This window comes from Dromiciops gliroides, chromosome 3 (assembly GCF_019393635.1).
Source record: "Dromiciops gliroides isolate mDroGli1 chromosome 3, mDroGli1.pri, whole genome shotgun sequence".
NCBI classification, from domain to species: domain Eukaryota; kingdom Metazoa; phylum Chordata; class Mammalia; order Microbiotheria; family Microbiotheriidae; genus Dromiciops; species Dromiciops gliroides.
The window spans coordinates 190084193-190105028 of record NC_057863.1 but is presented as its reverse complement, the minus strand read 5'-3'; the positions used below and the strand labels follow the sequence as shown (position 1 = coordinate 190105028).

At 37.1% G+C, this 20836-nt stretch overlaps 1 protein-coding gene across 2 annotated transcripts; it reads right to left on the bottom strand.

Annotated features, from left to right (window-relative positions):
- Positions 1-1636: 1636 nt before the first annotated feature.
- On the bottom strand, positions 1637-20295 carry CREG2 (cellular repressor of E1A stimulated genes 2). Of its 2 annotated transcripts, XM_043995998.1 has the most exons (5): positions 19684-20295; positions 18501-18551; positions 16818-16987; positions 8369-8482; positions 1637-3502 (listed from the first exon to the last, which is right to left on the bottom strand). In XM_043995998.1, the coding sequence occupies exons 1-5, from the start codon at positions 20266-20268 to the stop codon at positions 3355-3357; spliced, it is 1068 nt and encodes a 355-aa protein (XP_043851933.1). In that variant the 5' UTR covers positions 20269-20295; the 3' UTR covers positions 1637-3354. The 2 variants fall into 2 exon arrangements, with proteins under 2 accessions (XP_043851933.1, XP_043851934.1); XM_043995999.1 differs by lacking the exon at positions 18501-18551 and having other exon boundaries at positions 19684-20291.
- Positions 20296-20836: the final 541 nt, after the last annotated feature.

Genomic DNA, 20836 nt, shown 5'->3' with positions numbered 1-20836 from the left:
AATTAAGCAGAACCAAGAGAACATTGTGCACAGAGATGGCAATATTGTTTGATGAAGAACTGTGAATGATTTAACTATTCTTAGCAATGCAATGATCCAAGACAATCCCAAAGGACCAATTCTGAAGCATACTATCCACCTCCAAATAAATAACTAATATTGATGGAACATAGACTGAAGCATGCTACTTTTCACTTTAATTTTCTTTTTTTTAATTTTCATATATAATATGAATAATAGGGTAATGTCTTACATAATTGCACATGTATAACCCACATCTGGTTGCTTATTGCCTTAGGGAGGGGATAGGAGAGGGAGGGAAGGAAGGATATAATTTGGAATTCAAAATTATACATAAAATATTTATTATTAGAAGAAAAATTCATATTTGGATAAATGAGATTCTCCATGTGACTTAGTTTTGCTTAGAAATACATTATTTAATCTTAATTCTTTTTCATTTTCATTATTTTTGTAGTTTACATTTCTTATATATAGTGATGAATTTTGTGATACAAAAGATGCATCTAAGCTCTGTTTCCATAGCAAAGAAATGGCATCTTTGGGGGTACCCATTAATTGGGGACTGGCTGAACAAGGTGTGGTATATGGATGTGATGGATACTATTATTCTGTAAGAAATGGTGAAGTGAAGGTTTAGGAAAAAACTGGGAAGATTTGTATGAACAGAGTGAAGTGAGTAAAAACAGGATAACAATTTTATAATAACAACAGCATGTGAAAATGATTAATTTTGAAGGTCTTAGGGATTCTTATCAACACAATAATGAACCACAATTCCACAGAACTCATGATGAAACAGGCTACCTACTTCCTGATAATGGACTCAGCATTTAAAATTTTTAAATTTGTGTATCTGTACATTATGCATTTGTGTGGTGGACATTGCCAACAAGGAAATGTGTTTTGTTTGACTATATGTGTTTGTAATGGGATTTTTCTTTTCTTGTTTTCACATTGGAGGAGTGAAATAGGAGGGAGAGAACATAAATCTTCATTTAAAAAAATAACATTTAATGCTATTATCACACACACACACACAAAAGAAATGAGAATTAACAACCATCTTCCAAGGATAAGAAATGAATGAATTCAATTATACAGAACTATGCTAGAAAACCATAAAAATAAAAGTGTTTTTTTAAAAACCAAGATTTACATATAATATGTGTGGTAAAAAGTTTTAACAGTCGGTTAGATAATGGAGAGATGCCAGGTTTTTTTTAGGACCATCCTTTTGGGGAGGAGACCAACAGCATGAGCTACACACACCAGTCCGCCTGCGACTCATGACAGATTGCCTGCTGAGCACTCGACTTCCGCGGCGTGAGTTTAAAAGGTAAGGAGAGAACGGAAGTGGGGCCTTTTTCCTGCTCCGCTGGTCTCCTGGCTGCGCTGCACAGACAGACTTGGACTGGAGTTTGACTCGGCCCGGCTCTTGGTTAACAGCACACACTTGACTCGGTCTCTCTCCCCAAAAGGTGGCCTTCGGCTTTTGGTGAGTTTTATACAGAATATAGACTAAGCCTAGACTTAAGACGATTTGTATTGTATTTCTACTTTCCTATCCTTCTAATCAACATCACCTTGTGACTACCATACAATAAAAGCTCTATCTAGAAAACCAGAAGCTTCTTCCATTTACTAGTCTGGGAGATAAATTAAGGGAAAGGTTAAGTAGGGTAGATTTATGATCTAATATCCAATTTTAATCTCACATATGTATGCAACAAAGATTCCACTTTGGGGTCCTAAAAACTGTAACAGAGCAACTTATTAATAGTACTTTAGACTTAGAATTTAGAATTTAGAAATCAAAGCATGAAAAAAGTAATGAACTGGGAAATTTTGTCTTACTATTTCTGAGGCCAAATAGTCTGGTTCATATTGTACAGTAAATTTTGAGAAATTTTGCCAGACTTTATAAATGCTCCCACAGACATGCTAAAAGTAAAATAGGAATCATGTCTCAGAAACATTTTTGAAGGAAAGGTTGTAGCAAATATGGCTCTTAACGATAATTCTCTTTAACAGCTGTTTTGCTCTTTTTCCTGGTTTAATTCTTTTCTATTTATGTAGGGCTTCACCCCCCCCCCCCCCACCTCATCTGTTCTTATTCTATGTGAACGGAAATAACTGAAACTATTTAGGCCATTAAAAAAGAGGATTTTTTTAGAAGAATGTAATAACTGTCTTCAAAGAGCTAAAGAAGCTTCACATGATAGAGAAATTGGAATTAGAAGTGTTTTGCTTGGTTCCAGTGGACAAAACCAGAAACAATGGGTGAAAGTTTCAGAGGACGAATTTAGCTCCACATAAAGGAAAAGCTATCTAACAATTGGAGCTGTCCCACAGTGGAATGAGCTGCCTCAAGAAGTAGTGGGATTTCTAGCACTGGAGCCCTTCAAAAGGAGACCAGATGACCACTTGTTAGGAAACTAATAGAGGGGCTTTCTACACAGTAAGGGCCCTCTGAAATCCCTTCCAGTTCTGAGCTCCTATTCTTTTCTCTCTTGCTAGGGATGATATGAACATTAGGTAGGAAAAGTTTCCTTCCACTCCTGTTTTTGCCCTCTTACACTGAACTGCTTCTGGTTTTAGCTGAACAATGGCAAAGACAAATGTAATAAACATTGGGTATTCTTTACCCAAACTTCATTATAACAAACCACCTCATTTATTCTACATAATCAGCTTACTTAGACTAAAGCTAAGTACAAAACTGCAAGTTATCACACTGTTGGTTATGTTATGGGGTGGGGTGGGGGTGGGGTAAGGCATGTAATTGGTCTGGAAATAATAACCAGGTGATTTGGTAACATGCTTGTAATCCAAAACCATCCTTCAATGGTTTTCTCCACATATGGCTATATGTTGTTAATTCAAACTGTTTATACTCATATCAAACTTAGAACACTTGGATGATGCTTTTGGCAAAGCAAGAAACAAAAGCACTTTCACAATATAATGCAGTCACATTGTTCTCATGTGAGTAATTGGTTTTCCTACAGAATAGAAACCAACTGTTTCAACACATACTATGTTTGTCATCTTTTTGAGGCACACCAAGAAGTTCCAAAAGAGTGGACCTAAAGTGACCTAAAGGACCTAAATCACCTAAAGTGATTAAACAAAAGCCAGATGACTTTTGACATCAGTGAGAATCCACAATCTGGAAATGACCATCTTTACCTCTCTTTTTCCCCAGTGGTTCCTGGTCATATTCTTTTTGGAACCTTTCTGAAAAGAGCTTGCCCAATTGTGGCCTGGCTGGCATAATTTTAAACAATTGCCTTTTTAAAAGCAAAGATGGAGGTCCGTTTCAAGGCTTCTTCAAGCTTTACTTGGAACGGCTTTGAAATATTCTTCTGTTGCAATGTCAGAGACTCCTCCATGCCAGTTCTGCAGCCATACATTTTCAACATTCATTTTCATGAAAAACCACTCATAATGACGGGGCCATTTCCTCATCACTGGATGCCTGAAGAACAAAAGAAGATACAGCTATTTCTCCTTGAAATATTTTTGAATTTTCTTTTTTATTGTAATTTTGATCATCAAACACAAATATTTCAAGATACAAAAGCAAACAGGAAAGAAGATTGTGTAGTAAATTGTAAACCTCTATTAGTACAAAAAATTTTTTTTGGTGGGGTAATGAAGGTTAAGTGACTTGCCCAGGGTCACACAGCTAACAAATGTCAAGTGTCTGAGGCCAGATTTGAACTCAGGTCCTCCTGAATCCAGGGCCAGTGCTTTATCCATTGTACTACCTAGCTGCCCCCAGTACAATTTTTAAAAGAGTATATCTATTTATCATATTTCTGTCCTTTTTCTGTATTTTTCCTTGTGCTTTTAAAGATGTTTTAGTAATGCTCTTTTAAAATTCACATGTGTCTCTCTATCTATACATCTATTATCTCTCTCTATCTTTCTGTCCTTATTCTGTGCTTCCTTTTTTCTTTTGTACATTAAAAACTGTTTTATTAATGCTCTTTTTATATTCACATCTATCACTACCCATTAACTCACATTTCCTCTCCACCCATAAGTAGAAGCCCTCTCTTGTAATAAATACATATAATCAAGCAGAGCAAATCAACACATTGGGCCAGGTCTAAGAATGTATGTCTCAATCTTTATCTGTATATCTATATATCTTAATCTTTATCACATGACTATGTGAGGAGAAAGAACTTTGAAAGTCATCAGAATTCTGACCAATTTGTCTATTTCTTTAAAAAACATACTTGTAAGTAATTGATTATAAACTTGAATTTAAACAATGAACCAATTAAACAGGCACTTAGTCCCGATTACTTATTTTTGGATTTCAAACATCAGCAATTTTATCAGTGTGGGTATTCCCTCTGCCAGTGAGGTTTGTAATCCCTTTGTGCCTTAATAGATAGTCTTCATGAAAATGCTGTGGCTAAAAAAATTGATCACTCATTGGTCAACCTCTGGTGATAACCCTATCTGCTTTTAGGTAGGCCTACAACCTAATGATAAATATACTTTGTCACAAAGCCTCTATTCAAAGCCTTTCCATTTTGGCAAATCTTCAAATTAATTCTTCAAATATTTATTAAATGCCTTTCCTGACTCCTCCCAGTTAGTGTCACCTCCCAACCTAGAAATTTCTTTTTACATGTATTTATATATTTTTTATTTCCTTATATGCACATACATTGTTTCTCCTGAGGGAATATAAGCACTTTAAGGTCAGGGGCAATTTTTGTCGTTGCATCCCCTTAGCTAAAATAAATGCTTGTCAGTTATTTGGGTATAAGTTGTTTTATGTAACTTTTTCTTTTCTTTTTTTTCAATTAACAAGTATTTTTTTTTCTCACCCCCACCCCCCTACCCCCACTGCTAAGAAAGAAGGAAGACAAAAAAAAAAAAGAAGGAAGACAAAACAAAACCTTGGTTTAAGATATGCGCGCGCACACACACACACACACACACACACACACACACTTAACCAAAACAAATTCCCACATGAGCCATATACAAAAATGTAAGATTAGGGCAGCTAGATGGCACAGTGGATAGAGCACCGGCCCTGGAGTCAGGAATACCTAGTTCAAATCCAGCCTCAGACACTTAACACTTACTAGCTGTGTGACCCATGGCAAGTAACTTAATCCCAATTGCCTCACTAAAAACAAAACACAAAAAAACAAAAATGTAAGACTAACTTTGCATCTTGATTCCATCACCTCAGTGTCTGGTCATGATGGGTTTTCTTGGGATTCTTCATCACTAATCTTCTATTATGGTTGGTCAGTCATTGAATTGATAGAGAGTCCTAAATCTTTCAAAGGTGTTTGTCTTTATATTATTTTTTGGTTTTGTTTACTTAATTCTGCTATGACTCATATAAGTCTTCCTGGGTATCTCTAAAACTATCTTTTTAAAAATGTTTTGTGGCATTACATTTATATATCATATTTTATTCAGCCTACTCTCATACCCCAACCCCAGTCCCCAGTTCTTTGTTCCCAGAAAAAGTGTTGTTATAAATATACATGTAGGCCCCTTTCCTCTTTCTTTGATCTTTGGGACCTACTACAGGTAAAAAGCTAGGTCAAAAACGATGCAGTAATTTTTGGGACAAAGTTCCAAATTGTTTTCCAGAATGGCTGGTCCAATTAACAGCTCTACCAACTATAAGTCAATATGCCTGTTTTTCTACAAATTCATTTTCTATTTTTGTCATTTTTGCCAATCTAAGGTAGAATATTGGAATCTAATTTTTATTTCTTCAATTATTAGTGACATGGAGCATTTTTTTTCAAATGCTATAACTTGGAATTATTTCCTTGAGAACATCCAACAGGCTGTTAGGCCATTTACCAACTGGGAAATGATTCTTAGTCTTATAAATTTAAATTAAGTGTTCTTATGCCTTGGAAATGAGACCTTTTTAGATAAATTTGCTGGATGCTGCTATTTCATGTGGCATGTATGGTAGGGATGAGTGCTTTTCTAATGTTCCTAGAACAAAGATTTAATTTATAAAATTCAAATTCTGGCCAATAGGTAACTGAGCACAAGGAGATCTTCAGGCAGGCAAATCATTAAAGAAAAGGAAAATTGCGTTGGAAACACAATGTTTTTTGTAAAAATGTGAGTCTGCAAAATGTTAGGCCTGTTCAGAAGTAGGTCTATTTGTGTTGACAAGAATAGGATTATCATCTTCATTTCAAAGCAGGGTCCAGGAGCAGCTTGTTCCTTTGATTCAGAGCTCACATTTTCAGGAAACTCTTGCTTTACAAACTTACAAAACACTATCCTCATCTGTGAGGTACAGAGTGCAAGTATTTATATCCCCAGTTATAGATAATTAAGAGTCAACAAGCAGCTTTGTCAGGGTGTAAACAATCTCTCAAACATGAGGCAACATGCAGCTCAAGGCTTCTTTGATGTCCAAGAAACATTGACTCTAGGGATCATAGGACCCAAGATTTAAAGCTGGAAGAGACTTTAGAGGCCAGCATGCCTAACTTCATTTTACATATGAATTCATTGAGGCTGGAAGAGGTTAAAATACTTGTCCAAGGTCACAGTGAGTAAATATCTGAGGCAAGATTCAAACACAAATCTTCTTGACACCATTTTTCATCCATCTTGGTAAAGCCACCTAGTTGACCAAATCCTCCTCATTTTATAGATGAGGAAACTGAGTTCCAGAAAACTTATGTGATTTTTCCAGGGTCATATAGAGGCAGGATTCCAATCTACTATCTTTCCATCTATTATACCAAGAATGGATGTTTTAAAAAGTAGTACTAGCCAAGCATTCTGTAGAGCAGTTTGGAACTATGCCCAAAGAGTTGTGCATACCCTTTGACCCAGCAATACCACTATTAGGTCTTTTTCCCAAAGAGATCATAAAAAATGGAAAAGGATCCACATGTACAAAAATAGGTGCTCTTTTTGTGGTGGCAAGGAATAGGAAATTGAGGGGATGCCCATCAATTGGGGAATGGTTGAACAAGTTGTGGTATATGGATGTAATAGAATACTATTGTGCTATAAGAAATGATGAACAGGCAGATTTCAGAGAAACCTTGAAGGACTTACATGAACTGATGCTTAGTGAAGGGAGAAGAACCAGGAGAACATTGTACACAGTATCAACAACATTATGTTGATCAACTGTGATAGACTTGATTCTTCTCAGCAATAGTTCCAAAGGACTCATGATGGAAAATGCTCTCCAAATCCAGAAAAAAATAATCTAGATGCAGACTGAACCATACTATTTCTATTTTTGTTTTTGTTTTTATTTTTTGAGATTTTTCCTTTTTGCTCTGATTCTTCTTTCACAGCATGACTAATGCAGAAATATGTTTAATGTGATTGTACCTATATCAGATTGCATGCTGTCTTGGGGAGGGGGAAGGAGGGGAGGGAGGGGAAAAATTTGAAACTAGAAATCTTATAAAAACAAATGTTGAAAACTATCTCTACATGTAACTGGAAAATAATAAAATACAGCTCATTACTTTGTCGGCCTCACATGGCATTCATTCCTTGAAATAATTGTGCCCAGCCTTTGGCTGGCAATTAATGGCAACAGAGCAAAGGTGTAAGATGAGGGAGATTAATATTATTCTATTATGTTAATAACTAATTATTAATTTGTGATCCATCCTTTTCCTTCTGTTTTGTCTTGACAAGACCCAATTCCTGAAAAGGCTAGGCAGTTTTAGAAGGGTAATAAGGTAATCTTCTCCCAGCCCCAAGGTATCTACCTGGGTAGGAACCCTTACTTTTTGTCTGCTCTGTAAACAAAAGCCAGCCTCAGCTACATATTTTCCCAGGGACATTTTTCCTGGTCTGAGTTTAGGGTGACTCAGCTCTTAAAGGGAAAAAACAGCCAGAGAAGTCAAGATGGCAATGGCTTCCTCTGCCCAGATTGCTGGAGGCTGCTGAATCTCATGATCAAGCCACAGTCTGAGCAGGAGGAGCTGAAGACTTTTAGCTTATCTCCTCATTAAATGTGCACCAATCAGGTTTGAGGTTCACTTGTCAGGGAAGCTTTCCCTTGGCGTCTTTGGTTACCGAAAGAAACCACTGAACACCAATTTATTACTAGCTATCATAACAAATAAATTGATTATTGATTACCTAGAAATTGTCTCTCAAGGGTTTTATTAACTACATGTTAACAGTGAAGCAGTGATAGCATCGTGTTTGGTCATAGCAGTCTCATCCCCATTTCCTTCTCTGCTAGGAAGAATTCTGCTTACCCCTCTACTAGAAGTCGACTTTCTTGCTTCATCAGCAGGAGGAAAAATAAATTTCAGGTCAAAACTACATTAGAATATGCACGAACCTAGAAAACACTGCTTGCTTAGCAAATTCCACTTCTTCTGAAGACACATAAACCATCTGTCCTGTAAGAGTTAACCTGGCACATCGAAGATCTTCCAAGTCAATGATATTTTTTCTGTATGGAAAGAACATTTCACACATATTATAGTAGTTGTGATGTAGGAGGCAAAAAAGGGTTAATAGAAAGACTCAAGACCCAGATATTAGCTCTAAAAGGGAGTCTTGTACCCACAGAAATCAGTGTCCATAATGGGAACAGAGGGAGAGAGGCCATGATGACCTTAGACTAAAATGACAAGGCTATAGAAATTCTAAAGAAAAATGATTATATTTTGAAACTAGCCATGGGAATCAGAAAGAGACATGGGCAGAAAAGGCCAAATTTGTCCCCAGATTCACCTTATGATGTATAACCCCCCAAAACACACCTCCACTGAAAAAGGTACCCCCCTTGGTGGTTGGCTTAGGACCCCAGGAACTCTAAATTAGGATAAGCCCTCCCCTGAAACACCCCAAGGTGGAAAATATTATAATGAGAAGGACAGGCCCTCCCCTGTACCTCCCCAAGGTGGAGATTATTATAATGAGACTTATAATCAATTTATTCATATTATATATATGTATATATATATATTTTAGTGAGGCAATTGGGGTTAAGTGACTTGCCCAGGGTCACACAGCTAGTAAGTGTTAAGTGTCTGAGGCCGGATTTGAACTCAGGTACTCCTGACTCTAGGACCGGTGCTCTATCCACTGCACCACCTAGCTGCCCCAATTTATTCAAATTATAGATATAACTGTCTTTCCTTTCACTATTTGAGAGATAACTTTCCAATATTCTGGTTGTCTCCCTGTGGTCACCCACAATATAGCAATAAAACTTGGGAAACTGAGTCACTGAGTCTTGTAATTCTTTTGGGACAACTCACGATTAAATTGACCCCAAATTCCAGCCCACATCAGTTGTGCAAATTGACATAGCTCTATAATCAGCCTCAAGGTAAGTTAACATTTTACTAACATGGAAAATGGAACTCGTATCCACTTTTCCCTTTCAAAGAGAAACCCAGTCTTTTCCCAAGTCTTCTCTCCACCATCAACCTTGTAGCCAGCAGACTGCTTCAAAACCTCCCTAGAATAGCCTGAATTAGATTAAAATGTAACTAGGAAATGTTTAGCAAAATCAATAAAATTACAACATTACATAAATAATGTTGATTTGTGGGTTTTTGTTTGTTTGTTTTGTGGGGGCAACGAGGGTTAAGTGACTTGCCCAGGGTCACACAGCTAGTAAGTTCAAGTGTCTGAGTCCGGATTTGAACTCAAGTATTCCTGAATCCAGGGCCAGTGCTTTATCCACTGCCCAACCTAGCTGCCCCGATTTGTGGTTTTTAAGTCAATGTGTGCAGGGATTCATTTCTATTTGAGTTTGACACCAAAGCTCTGCTCCATTGGTCACAGAGGGTTCACTTAAACCTTTACAAGACTCAAGCCATAAAACTTTCTTTGAGAGATAGATCTAAGGAAGGGGATAAGAAGGACCAGATTACCCAAGTGGTCAATTGGCTAGTGGCATAAAACAAACTATTGTTATTTGCTTTTAAATTAATAGTGTTTTAATAATCACATTGGTATGTCCACAGAAATAAGAACTAGACCTGTGATGTTTTTGGTACAAGAAACTCCCTTTACCAACAGAAGTCAGCACATTTTCTGCAAATTATAGTCCTTAGAGTGCTACCTAGATCACTGACAAGTGAAGTGACTTGGCCAAGGTCACATGACTAGTGTTTATCAAAGGCAAGATTAGAAATTGGGTCTTTCTAGTTTCGATGTTGGCTCTCTAGCCACTAGGGCATGCTACTTCTCCATTTATTTGAAAAACTAGTCATACGTGTATGTGTAAAATATTCAGTCTCTGGAAAATGTGTTTGCTTATTTATTATTACTGAGTTACTGAATGTGGTGGTTATTGAGCATATTGATTTGTAGGACCTTCGTAATGAGTCTAGCTAGAGTCCCACAGGTTGACAACTTCTGTCTGAAATTATAGTAGAGGGATCTTCTTTGATATGAACTCCTCAACTTTTCCGAGGTTGGGGATGAAAGTAGAGTTGAATTTCTTCTTCTAAACATTCTAATAGCTCAGTAGTATTTTCTTGCTTTATTCTTTGGAACCTGAATATATCTGGGCATTTATAGACCTCTAAGGTTCCTTCTACTTCTGAGAGTCTATGCTTATTTGGGACTTTTGAGTATTGTGTGGGTAAGGACAGAGAATTAAAGCACATTCTGCTCATCCCAAAGAATAGGGACTAACTGTATGGTTAGAGTTTATATTTTTCCTTTTATTTATTTATTTTTCTAATTTGGAGGCAATCAGAATTAAGTTGACTTGCCCAGGGTTAGTTAGTAAGTGTTGGAGACCAGAATTGAACTCAGGTTTCCCTGACTCTGAAGCCAGTGCTCTATGTACTGTGCCACCTAGCTGCCCCTTTCCTTTCTTTTATAACAATTAAAAATATATTTTTGGTGATATCTTTTACTTGATTTTGAATTTTTATTAATTTCTTTCATTTCTGTCCTTCTTATACCTGGAGAATCATCTCTTGTAGTAATGTTTAAAAATAGAAAGACTTGTGCGTATACTTGATAAATCTCCCATGTGAAACAAAGTGCTGCAGTAGTAGTAACAGCCCAACCTAGCTCTCACCTTCCTTAAGCTCACAGGAAGTCAAGGGTGTCACTTTATAATTAATCAATTTGTCCTCTCACTGGCAATATATGTCTGTGGGTGTGGGTGTATTTAACTTAAATGGCACTAGAATTTTGAAAATGTTTTGCATGTATGTACAGGATATCTTCATTGTATTTCACTTTGCAGATATTGCCCTTCTTTTTACAAATTGAAGGTTTGTGGCAACCTTCATTAAGCAAGTATATCAGCAACATTTTCTCGACATCATGGGCTCACATGTCTCTGTGTCACATTTTCGTAATTCTGACAATTTTTCAACTTTTTCATATCTGTTATGGTGGTCTTTGATCATTGATCTTTTATGTTACTATTATAATTGTTGTAAGGTAAACTTAATTGATAAATATTGTGTGTGTTCTGACTGCTCCACTGATCTGCCATTCCTGTATCTCTTCCTTTTGTGAGAAAATAATTATTAATAATGGATTTCTTGGGGGGACCTAGAGACCCAATTCTAGCCTTTCCCCCACCTCAACTTCAGAAGGTTCAGTCCTGGAGACTTTAGCTAAACTCAGGTCATAATTCTGTGCTGGGCAAGTCCAAGGCCAGTGAACTAAGGGGATTAAGCCACACCTATCTGAATGTGCCTCAGGGAGTCTGTCTCCCACTAGACCCTGATGTCATCACAGTATAGCTCATTTTAATGTGGACAACCCTCAGGTCATGTCAACCAATGGAACTGAATGATGCTAGATACTTAGCTTTGATCAGTGTGTAAAATCCACCTCTATCAAAATAGGAAAAAGCCTCTGACCATGGGGTGGCACCATTCTTGGTTTGCATTCTAGGCTCAGAAGGCTGTCTGGTTGGTGAGCACTCTTCTCTTAGGTCAGATGTAATGTTGGGTTTCTGAACTCTGCTTGGGGCCATGTGCTCTCTCTCTTAGAAATATGGTGCTGGGTTTTTTTTGGCTTGTGTTAAATGCCATGCAGTCAATACCCTTCTAATATTTGATATACTTTAATATACTTACTGCCTAAACAGGTGCAATAGTCATTAATTCATAAATAGAAATATTTTAGAAAACTCAGACTTTAATAACTTAATAACTTTAATAACTCAGTAATTTAGCCAGAAAGAGTTAGCCCCCCAATAATTTATATACCACACTTTCCTCAGGCCTCCCTATTCCTTGAGACATAATAATTTGAAATTTGGACAATTAATACAATGGTTTCTAAGTGTTCAACTGAAAGAAAGAGTCAATGTAGCAAATTTCATTGTTCATGGGTACCACCACCCAACCTTCAGCAACTACCACCCATCAACTTTGAGGCAAGACTCTCCACCAGCAAAAGATTATGACTTGCTGGAGGCTCAGATGATGTTTAGCATTTTTTTTAGCAATAAAATATTTTTAAATTAAGGTTTTAGACATAATGCTATCAAACTTTTAATAGATCATAGCCAGAATGTGGATAGCATCTTCTTTCACAAGTCTAAGTCTTTCCATGCCTTTCCAAGTCAGTTCATCATCTCCTACATCACAGCAATATTCCAACACAATCACATTCTGAGAAATTGTTCATGAAAGATTTTTCTCAATTTTCTGCATTCCTTCTATTCTTGGCTACATAGGTTTTATTTACTTATTTATACAAGAAAAATTTTATGTAAATAGTTGAAATTATCCATTTTACACTTCAACAATGCTATCTCCATGATATTTAAAGTGTTTTTTCCTTGTTGTTTCTAATATTTTCTCCTTAACCTGGGAGCTTTGAAACTTGGCTATGATATTCCTGTAGGTTTTTCGTGGTGGATTTTTTTTCTATTTCTGCTTTGCCTCCTTGTTCTAGAACTTCAGAGCAATTTTCCTTGATAATATCTTGTAATATTGTATCAAGATTCTTTTTTTTATTGTAATTTTCAGGTAGTCCAATTATTCTTATATTCTTTCTCCTTGATATGTTATCCAGATCAGTTATTTTTCTAATGAGGTGTTTTGTTTTCTCTTCTATTTTTTCATTCTTTTGGTTTTGTTTTATGATTTCTTATTTTCTTAGAATGTCATTATCTTCCCCTTGCCAAATTCTGGTAGATAACTGGTAGATTCTATGGCTCTCTAATGAACACCTTTGTCTGCTACAGCCATTCTTGTAAAAACATCTGGGTATCCTTAACTTTGACAGCCCCTTTTGAATTATACACTCTTGTCATATTGTTTGTTTTCAAGTCTGAACTATCAAACTTATGTTGTTTGCTATTAATTTGGACTATCAAACTGATTTGTACTTCATATACCCTTCTTGTCTGCTTTTAAGTTTAACTATCAAATTGATTTGTATCATGCTGTTGGATAACATCCTGTACTAAGGAGCCAGGAAAACCAAAAGTTAATCAATCTGGATCTGATCAATTTACCAATAGAGACCTAAACTAAGGTCTGTAAACAGGGAACAAAGAAAGTTTATATACCTTCACTAAAAAAAGGAGTCTTTGAACTCTTTCTTTGGAAGGAGTCTCCGCAAGTACATGCCTTGCTTGTTCTTGGGACAAATGGCCAGTGCCATTTTTTCCTAACTGTTTTCTGATCTGTTCCAAATTGCCAGTATCAAAAATTTAAATGTCTGGATTCACCACCAATGAAGAAGAAATTAAAGCTATGATAAGGACTGCATGTCAAAAAATTTGAAATGAAATGGATGAATATTTACAAAAATATAATTCACCCAGATTAACAGAAAAGGAAACAAAATACTTAAGGCCATTCTAGAAAAAGAATTGAATAAGTTATCAATGAAAAAATCTCCAGGACCATATGGATTTACAAGTGAATTCTACCAAACATTGAAAGAACAATTAATTCTAATACTATATAAATTATTTGGGAAAACAGGGAAAAAAGGAGTCCTACCAAATTCCTTTTATATGGTGCTGCAGAAACCAAGAAGAGCCAAAACAGAAAGAAAATTATAGACCAATTTCTCAAATGAATATTGATGCAAAAATTCTAAATAAAATATTAACAAAGAGCAATTTATCATCAGGATAATACACTATGACCAAGTGGGATTTATACCAGGAATACTGGGATGGTTTAATATTAGGAAAACTATCAATAACTGACCACATCAATAACAAAACTAACAGAAATCATATAACTATCTCAATAGATGAAGAGAAAGATTTTGACAAAATACAGCACCCATTCTTATTTTTAAAAAACATAGGAATAAAAAGAATTTTCCTTAAAATGATAAACAGTATCTATCTAAAACCATATTATATGATATGGAGATGTTAGAAGCATTCCCAATGAGATCAGGGATGCCTCAAATCACCACTATTATTCCATATTGTACTAGAAATGTTAGGGTTTTTTTTTTGTTTTATTTTAAAAATATTTTTCTAATTACATGTAAAGATATTTTTTGAGTTCCAAATTTTTCTCCCACTCTCCCTTTCCTCCCCCCTCCTGAAGCCAGTAAACAATATTGTAATAAACATTACAATCATGTTAAACATATTTAGTCATGTTGTAAGAGAAGAATCAGAATAAAAGGGAAAAATGCAAGAAAGAATCATCAACAACAGCAACAACAAAAGCAAAAGTAGTATGCTTCAATCTGCATTCAGAGTCCATTGTTTCTTTTCTGGAATATCAGGGCAGTTTTCCCTGATAATTTCTTGGAAGATGATGTCTAAGGTCTTTCCTTGATCATGGCTTTCAGGTAGACCAATAATTTTCAAATTATCTCTCCTGGCTCTCTTTTCCAGGTTAGTAGTTTTTCCAAGAAAAATGTGAAAACATTGCCCTCTCTTTTCATTTGGATTTGCTTTATTGTGTCTTGGTTTCTCATAAAGTTCAATCCTAATTCTTAGGCAATTATTTTCATCAGAGAGCTTTTCCATTTGGCTTTTCAAGCTGCTGACTTTTTTCTCATGTCTTTCCTGCATCACCCTCATTTCTCTTTCCATTTTTTCCTCTACCTCTCTAACTTTATCTTCAAAGTCTTTTTTGGGTACCTCTATGGCCTGAGACCCATTCATATTTTTCTTGGAAGCTTTAGATATAGGGATCCTGACATTGACATCATCCTCTGAGGGTGCACCTCGATTTTCCTTGTCACTAAAGAAATTTGCTATGGTCCTCACTTTTACTTGACTTTTAGCTCCTTAAAGTGGGGCATTGTTTCCAGACTGCACTATCCCAAGATTCTTCACTTGCCTGGCCTGTTCCCTGGGTTTGTAGATGACCCAAGACCAACTTGCTAATCAACCAGCTTTGTGTGCTGTGGTTGTCAGCTCCAACGAGCCTGTGCCCCTCCCCCACCTGGGTCACTGATACTCAAGCCCACCTCCTGGTTTTCAGCAGGGATGAAAAACCCAAGTTCTGCCTTAGCACCAGCAGAGACCCCTGTAATCTCTTCCTCCCTCCCTCCCAACCCCTCCCTAAAAAATCAAGCAATTCCACATAAGTACAGCCTTGCAAAACATCTCCATATTAGTCAGGTTGCACATTGATAATATAAATAGAGATGACAGCTTCTTTACATGCAAATATAATCATATCTGGAGTGGATCTCCCTCTTATCATAGTTACCAATTCAAACTCCTTTGATTAGCAACACTTTCTTCTCTAGGGCTCATTGACTCTCTCTCTCTCTCTCTCTCTCTCTCTCTCTCTCTCTCTTTTTTGGTGAAGCAATTGGGGTTAAGTGACTTGCCCAGGGTCACACAGCTAGTAAATGTCAAGTGTCTGAGGCCAAATTTGAACTCAGGTCCTCCTGAATTCAGGGCTGGTGCTTTTTCCACTGTGCCACCTAGCTGCCCCCTTAACACTGCTTTGAGAAGATGTATTGATGAAAGGAGTACCCATACTAAAACTGCAGACCAGTCAAGGTAGAAGTGTCTTGATTCTACAATTCATCAACATATGAATAATTTTAATTGTGTATGCTTTGTATATTTCTTGCTCTATATTTATTATAGAACTATGGAATTTTAGACTTCATACAATCATAGATATGGAAGAGACACTAGAGGCCACTGATTCTCAATCCCTAATTTTACAGGTAAGGAAACTGAGGTTTCAAATCCAGCCTCAGACACTTAACATTTACTAGCTGTGTGACACTGTGACAAGTCACTTAACCCCAATTGCCTCACCAAAAAAAAAAAAAGATTGACCCAGATAAGGAGATTTGATGGAATCTCTCAAGGAAAACTTGCCTTTGAGTGGGGGTGGTGATGGGCGAGAAAGGACTAAGAAGGGGAAATCTCTGGGTCCCCCCCAAGATATTGATTATTAATAATTATTTCTCACAGTACATTGCTTTTTTGTTTCAATGGACCTAGGTTTAAACCCTGTCTCCAATGTTTACTGCCTCAGGGAGTTTAGGCAAATCGCTTAAGCATCCTGGGAACAAATTTCCTAATCTGTAAAACTGGTGGTGAGGGAGAAGGTAGGGGGAGAGAGGCTTAGGACTAGATGGCCTAAGTGATGCTTTCCAGCTTTATATCTGTGATTCTATAGTCCTATGCTTCATTCTCCATCAACATGCCCTTCCTTTGCTAAGCACCATGGTTATGCATCTTTCTAAATAAGTCTGGACCTCTCACCCCAATCCTCTTAGAGTAAGTAGAGATATCACTTTGTATCTAAGAAACAATTGTGCTGTGTTTTCAGCATTACCAAACTGTCAGGAAATCAGAACTCCCATCAGTGATACCAGACAATCCATGCTACCTGCAGAAATCTCCTGCTGTTTCTGGCAGGGTCAGGGAGGCAGCTGGATTTTTCATCAAGTCAGCAACAATGCTGTCCTTTGGAGTCACATAGAAGAAGGGAATTCCAGTGCTGTTGTTGAAGGGTCCATCACTAATGGGTAAGCAGTTTCCAAAGGGCATACCCTTGATCTGACAAATATAAGAGAAAACTTTTTAATAGTGAGCTATAGCTAAGCCTTTATTGCCCATTAGGAGATGTTCCAGTAGGGATGCTGAATTACAATGACAATAAAAACATTATATAGTGATATAAGTATTACAGATTTTATATTATCTCATTGATGTTTAAGGGAAATAACTCTTGTACAGATGTATTAATCAAGGCAAAGTGACTTCTGATCCCACTATTTCCACTACACTTATATCATGGTTAAGTTTTTGGTGGTTAATTTAAGAATACTTGAGAATTTGTCCTAACTTCTTACAGAGAACTAACTTCTGGATTCATCATCTCATCTGATCTTCGAATCCCAGGAATTTTCTGTATGTTTATTTTACACTTTTTTCCCTAAGGCATGACTCCTTGCTCATTTATTCCAAGACATTAGAGTAAAAGTGTCTCAGGTTGCTAGTAGTTGTGGGAGCATGCTATGTTAACTTTGTCTCAGCAAGCTGTTTCTAAACAGTTATTCAAATAATGAAGTCATATGACCAGCAAAATGTTATCAGAAAGCATGCTACTCTATCATGGATTTGGTGAATGAGGGTCATCATTTCCTGCATTTACCACATAGATGCCTGGTTTGTTAGGTGTCAAGTTATGAGGTAAAGTGTAGAGCTAGGAATAAGAGTAGAGATTGGACCTAGATTTAACAGATGTAGGGAGTTCCCAATGAGGAACAATTTCTAAAAGTTCAGTTTGGCACCTCCTTCACAGTCTTAGAAAGTTGCCTAGAGCACTGAGGGGTTTGACTTACCCAGAGTCACACAACCAGTATGTGTCAGAGGCAGGATCTGAACCACGGTTCTCCTGGCCCCAAAGTCTGAATGTGTAGTTACAACATAGAATTGTTTTATATTTTTTAGAAAACTCATTTTTGGAAAGCCTTCCACTGTAATGATGTTTGTAGACTTCTTATTCTCATTTTTATGATGATATAATTTTAATCATCAAAATTGTTTTAAGAAAGACTATTACAGGGGCAGCTAGGTGGTGCAGTGGATAGAATTACTAGCTGTATGACCCTAGGCAAGTCACTTAACCCCAATTGCCTCACCAAAAAAAAAAGACTATTACAATGCTAAGTAACATGAGTCAGAATCATGTCATTCATGGCACTGGATTTTTAGTCACACATAAATGTTGAGATCTATACCCAAGAACCAGTATATATGGCAGCAAAAAAGAGTGGTTAACTATATTGAGTGGCCCATTGAAACTCATACTAAATGTGATATTTTCAAAGTATGATGTAATCACAATCAACTGATGATTTGTCATTAGTTATGATTTAGGGATTACAGAATCCAACTCCCTCATTTTATTGTGAGAAAACGGGCCAAGAGAGGTGTAGTAACTTGCCCAAGTTAGCACATATGACCTCTGGTAAAATTATGACTAGAAACCACATTTCTTACCTACTCAATGGATATGACCTGGAGTCAGAAAGGTAGGAGTTCAAATCCAACCTTAGATACTTACAGGGTCACATGACCCGGAGGAAGTCACTGAAGCTCTGCTTTGATTCCTCATCTGGAAAATGGAGATAACAACAATACCTACTTCTAAAAGTTGTTGTGGAAATCAAATGAGATAATATTTGTTAAGTGTTTTACACATATTGAAGCACTATGTAAATGTGACCTCATTGTCATTGTTTATGTTTTGTTAAATTTTACATTAAGTTCTACATTATTTGGACTGAATTTTAAATTTTTATTTCTATTTAAATTCCTATTTAAATGAAATAGGAGTTATTTGTGACATAACATGTAAAACAATGCCAAGATTTTAATTTCCTCAGAGATTTCTGGAAGCCCAAAATCATGCTATTTGAACCCACAGATGGAATTAACACTTGTCTTACAATTCATTGTATTATTAATAATTCTAAAGGAGAATATTCTCTGACATTTGATTCATATTTATGTCCTATTCAGTTTAGGGGGGAAACCTGTTATGTTAATAACAGCTTTTCATCATGTTTATGAACTTCAATATATATAATAAAGAAAACCAATGAAATCAGGAGTGAACATGATTACTTTGGAAATAGTTTTTAAAACTTCAAGTAAACCTCTAGTTGTTTGCTCTTATGCTGTGGGCAGTGGAAGATTTTTGGTTTTAGTTGGCAACTGAGGCAAAAGGTTGGATATTGCTTTTCTCTGTATAGTCTTTCCATGGGGCCTCTTTGGTGGGGGGTGGGGGGGGAATGAGGACCTCTATTCTTTTGTATCCCTTCTCTGGCAGTTCAGATCCTTGCTGCTAAGACACCTGGCTGGAGCCTGGAAATGACCTTAGTCCAATACTTTGCCAGGATAATGGAAACAGTCTTGCTCCATTCCTCAAGCTGTGTCTTTTACAGGACAATTCACATTTTTCAAAGACAGTCAAATTCAGTCCTAAGGTTATGTCTTTTGAAAATAGTATGAAAACACATTAGTTAATTCCAACACATTATTTGTCTCATCTACATGCTGCATGATTTCCTAGACAAGGAGGGCTATTGTGTAGTGATTCCCACAGAGTGGTCAGTTGTGATCAGTATAGCTATAGGCCCTCCCTTAGAGCTGATAGTGGGTAAAGGCTATCTGTCTGGTTTTTGGTTTTTATTTTTTTAAAGAGGGAAAATGTTAAATTTTTAGCACAAGATATGATGACTTACCTTTTCCTGGGTAGATACAGTAGCCAGAAAGCCCCAGCTGTTAGTATGAGCCAGAGATCGGGCAGTCCTGATGATTTGCTGCTGATGAGGAAAGCTGCCAGTCTCTTTGACATTTTCCCTCCTATAGGAAAACATCCTGGAAGGAGAGACGATCTGCTTGGACCTCGCAACTCCTGACCTGGCCCTCATTTCGCTGTCCTCTTTGTAAACAGAGGCTGGGTAGCTTTGCTTCCAGATGCTTGTGGTTTCTTCCAGGAGTGAAGGCAGCGCCTCCTCGTTGGAGGAGCTGTCCAGGTCCTCCTCTGCCTCGTTGGTAACTGACCAGGAGACTGAGCTCACAATCACATATCCCCAAGCAGTAGAGAGCATCATACTGCACCAAAGCAGCCAGGAAAGCCAGGAGATGAACACAATCTTTCTCCCCTGCAGCCTGTAACAGCATAACACAGACATTTTGTAACAAACACTCCGCTCTGTGACCCACACCAGAATGATTGCAGCACCCCTCCTGTGGCAGAGAGAAGGCAAACTGAGTTTCCTTCTTGGTTTAAATAGTCTGTGGCGCTTTCTGGACAGAGACCTCATGAGCTGAACACCAGCAATCCAAAAGGAAGCTGGTTAAAGAAGCTGAAGCCCCCCACTTCAATCCCACAAGGAACTAACTAATCTGCTAGTGGTCCTGCAGATTAAGAGGTGGAGGGATGTTCCGACAAGCCACAAATGTCAGCTTTTTTTAATCCATATTGTGAGGGGGACATTATGTAACAATTTGTTCTATTTCATGAATCTTTTATTATTTTTTAAACTCTAAGGTCTTTAAACTCTTTAGTTGGTTGTCTCCATTCCCAGTAATCTGGTGGAAAGCACCCTGAATTTGGAATCAAAGGACCTTAGTTTGAAACCTCCCCCCACAGCCCTTTAAGACTGTGCTTTTGTGACTTCTAGGTAGTACTTGTTGGTGATGGGAAGAGAAAGAAAGGAAGGCTGAGGAGACACAACGAAAGCAAATAAATGAAAGGAATGGGTTTATAGTTAGTTATGAACATTAGAGATTTATTGATTGGAACATAAATCTTCTCAGTAATATTCCCAACAATTGGTCCTCAGTTTCCTCATCTATAAAGAAGAGGAGGACCTGAGTTCGAATCCGTTT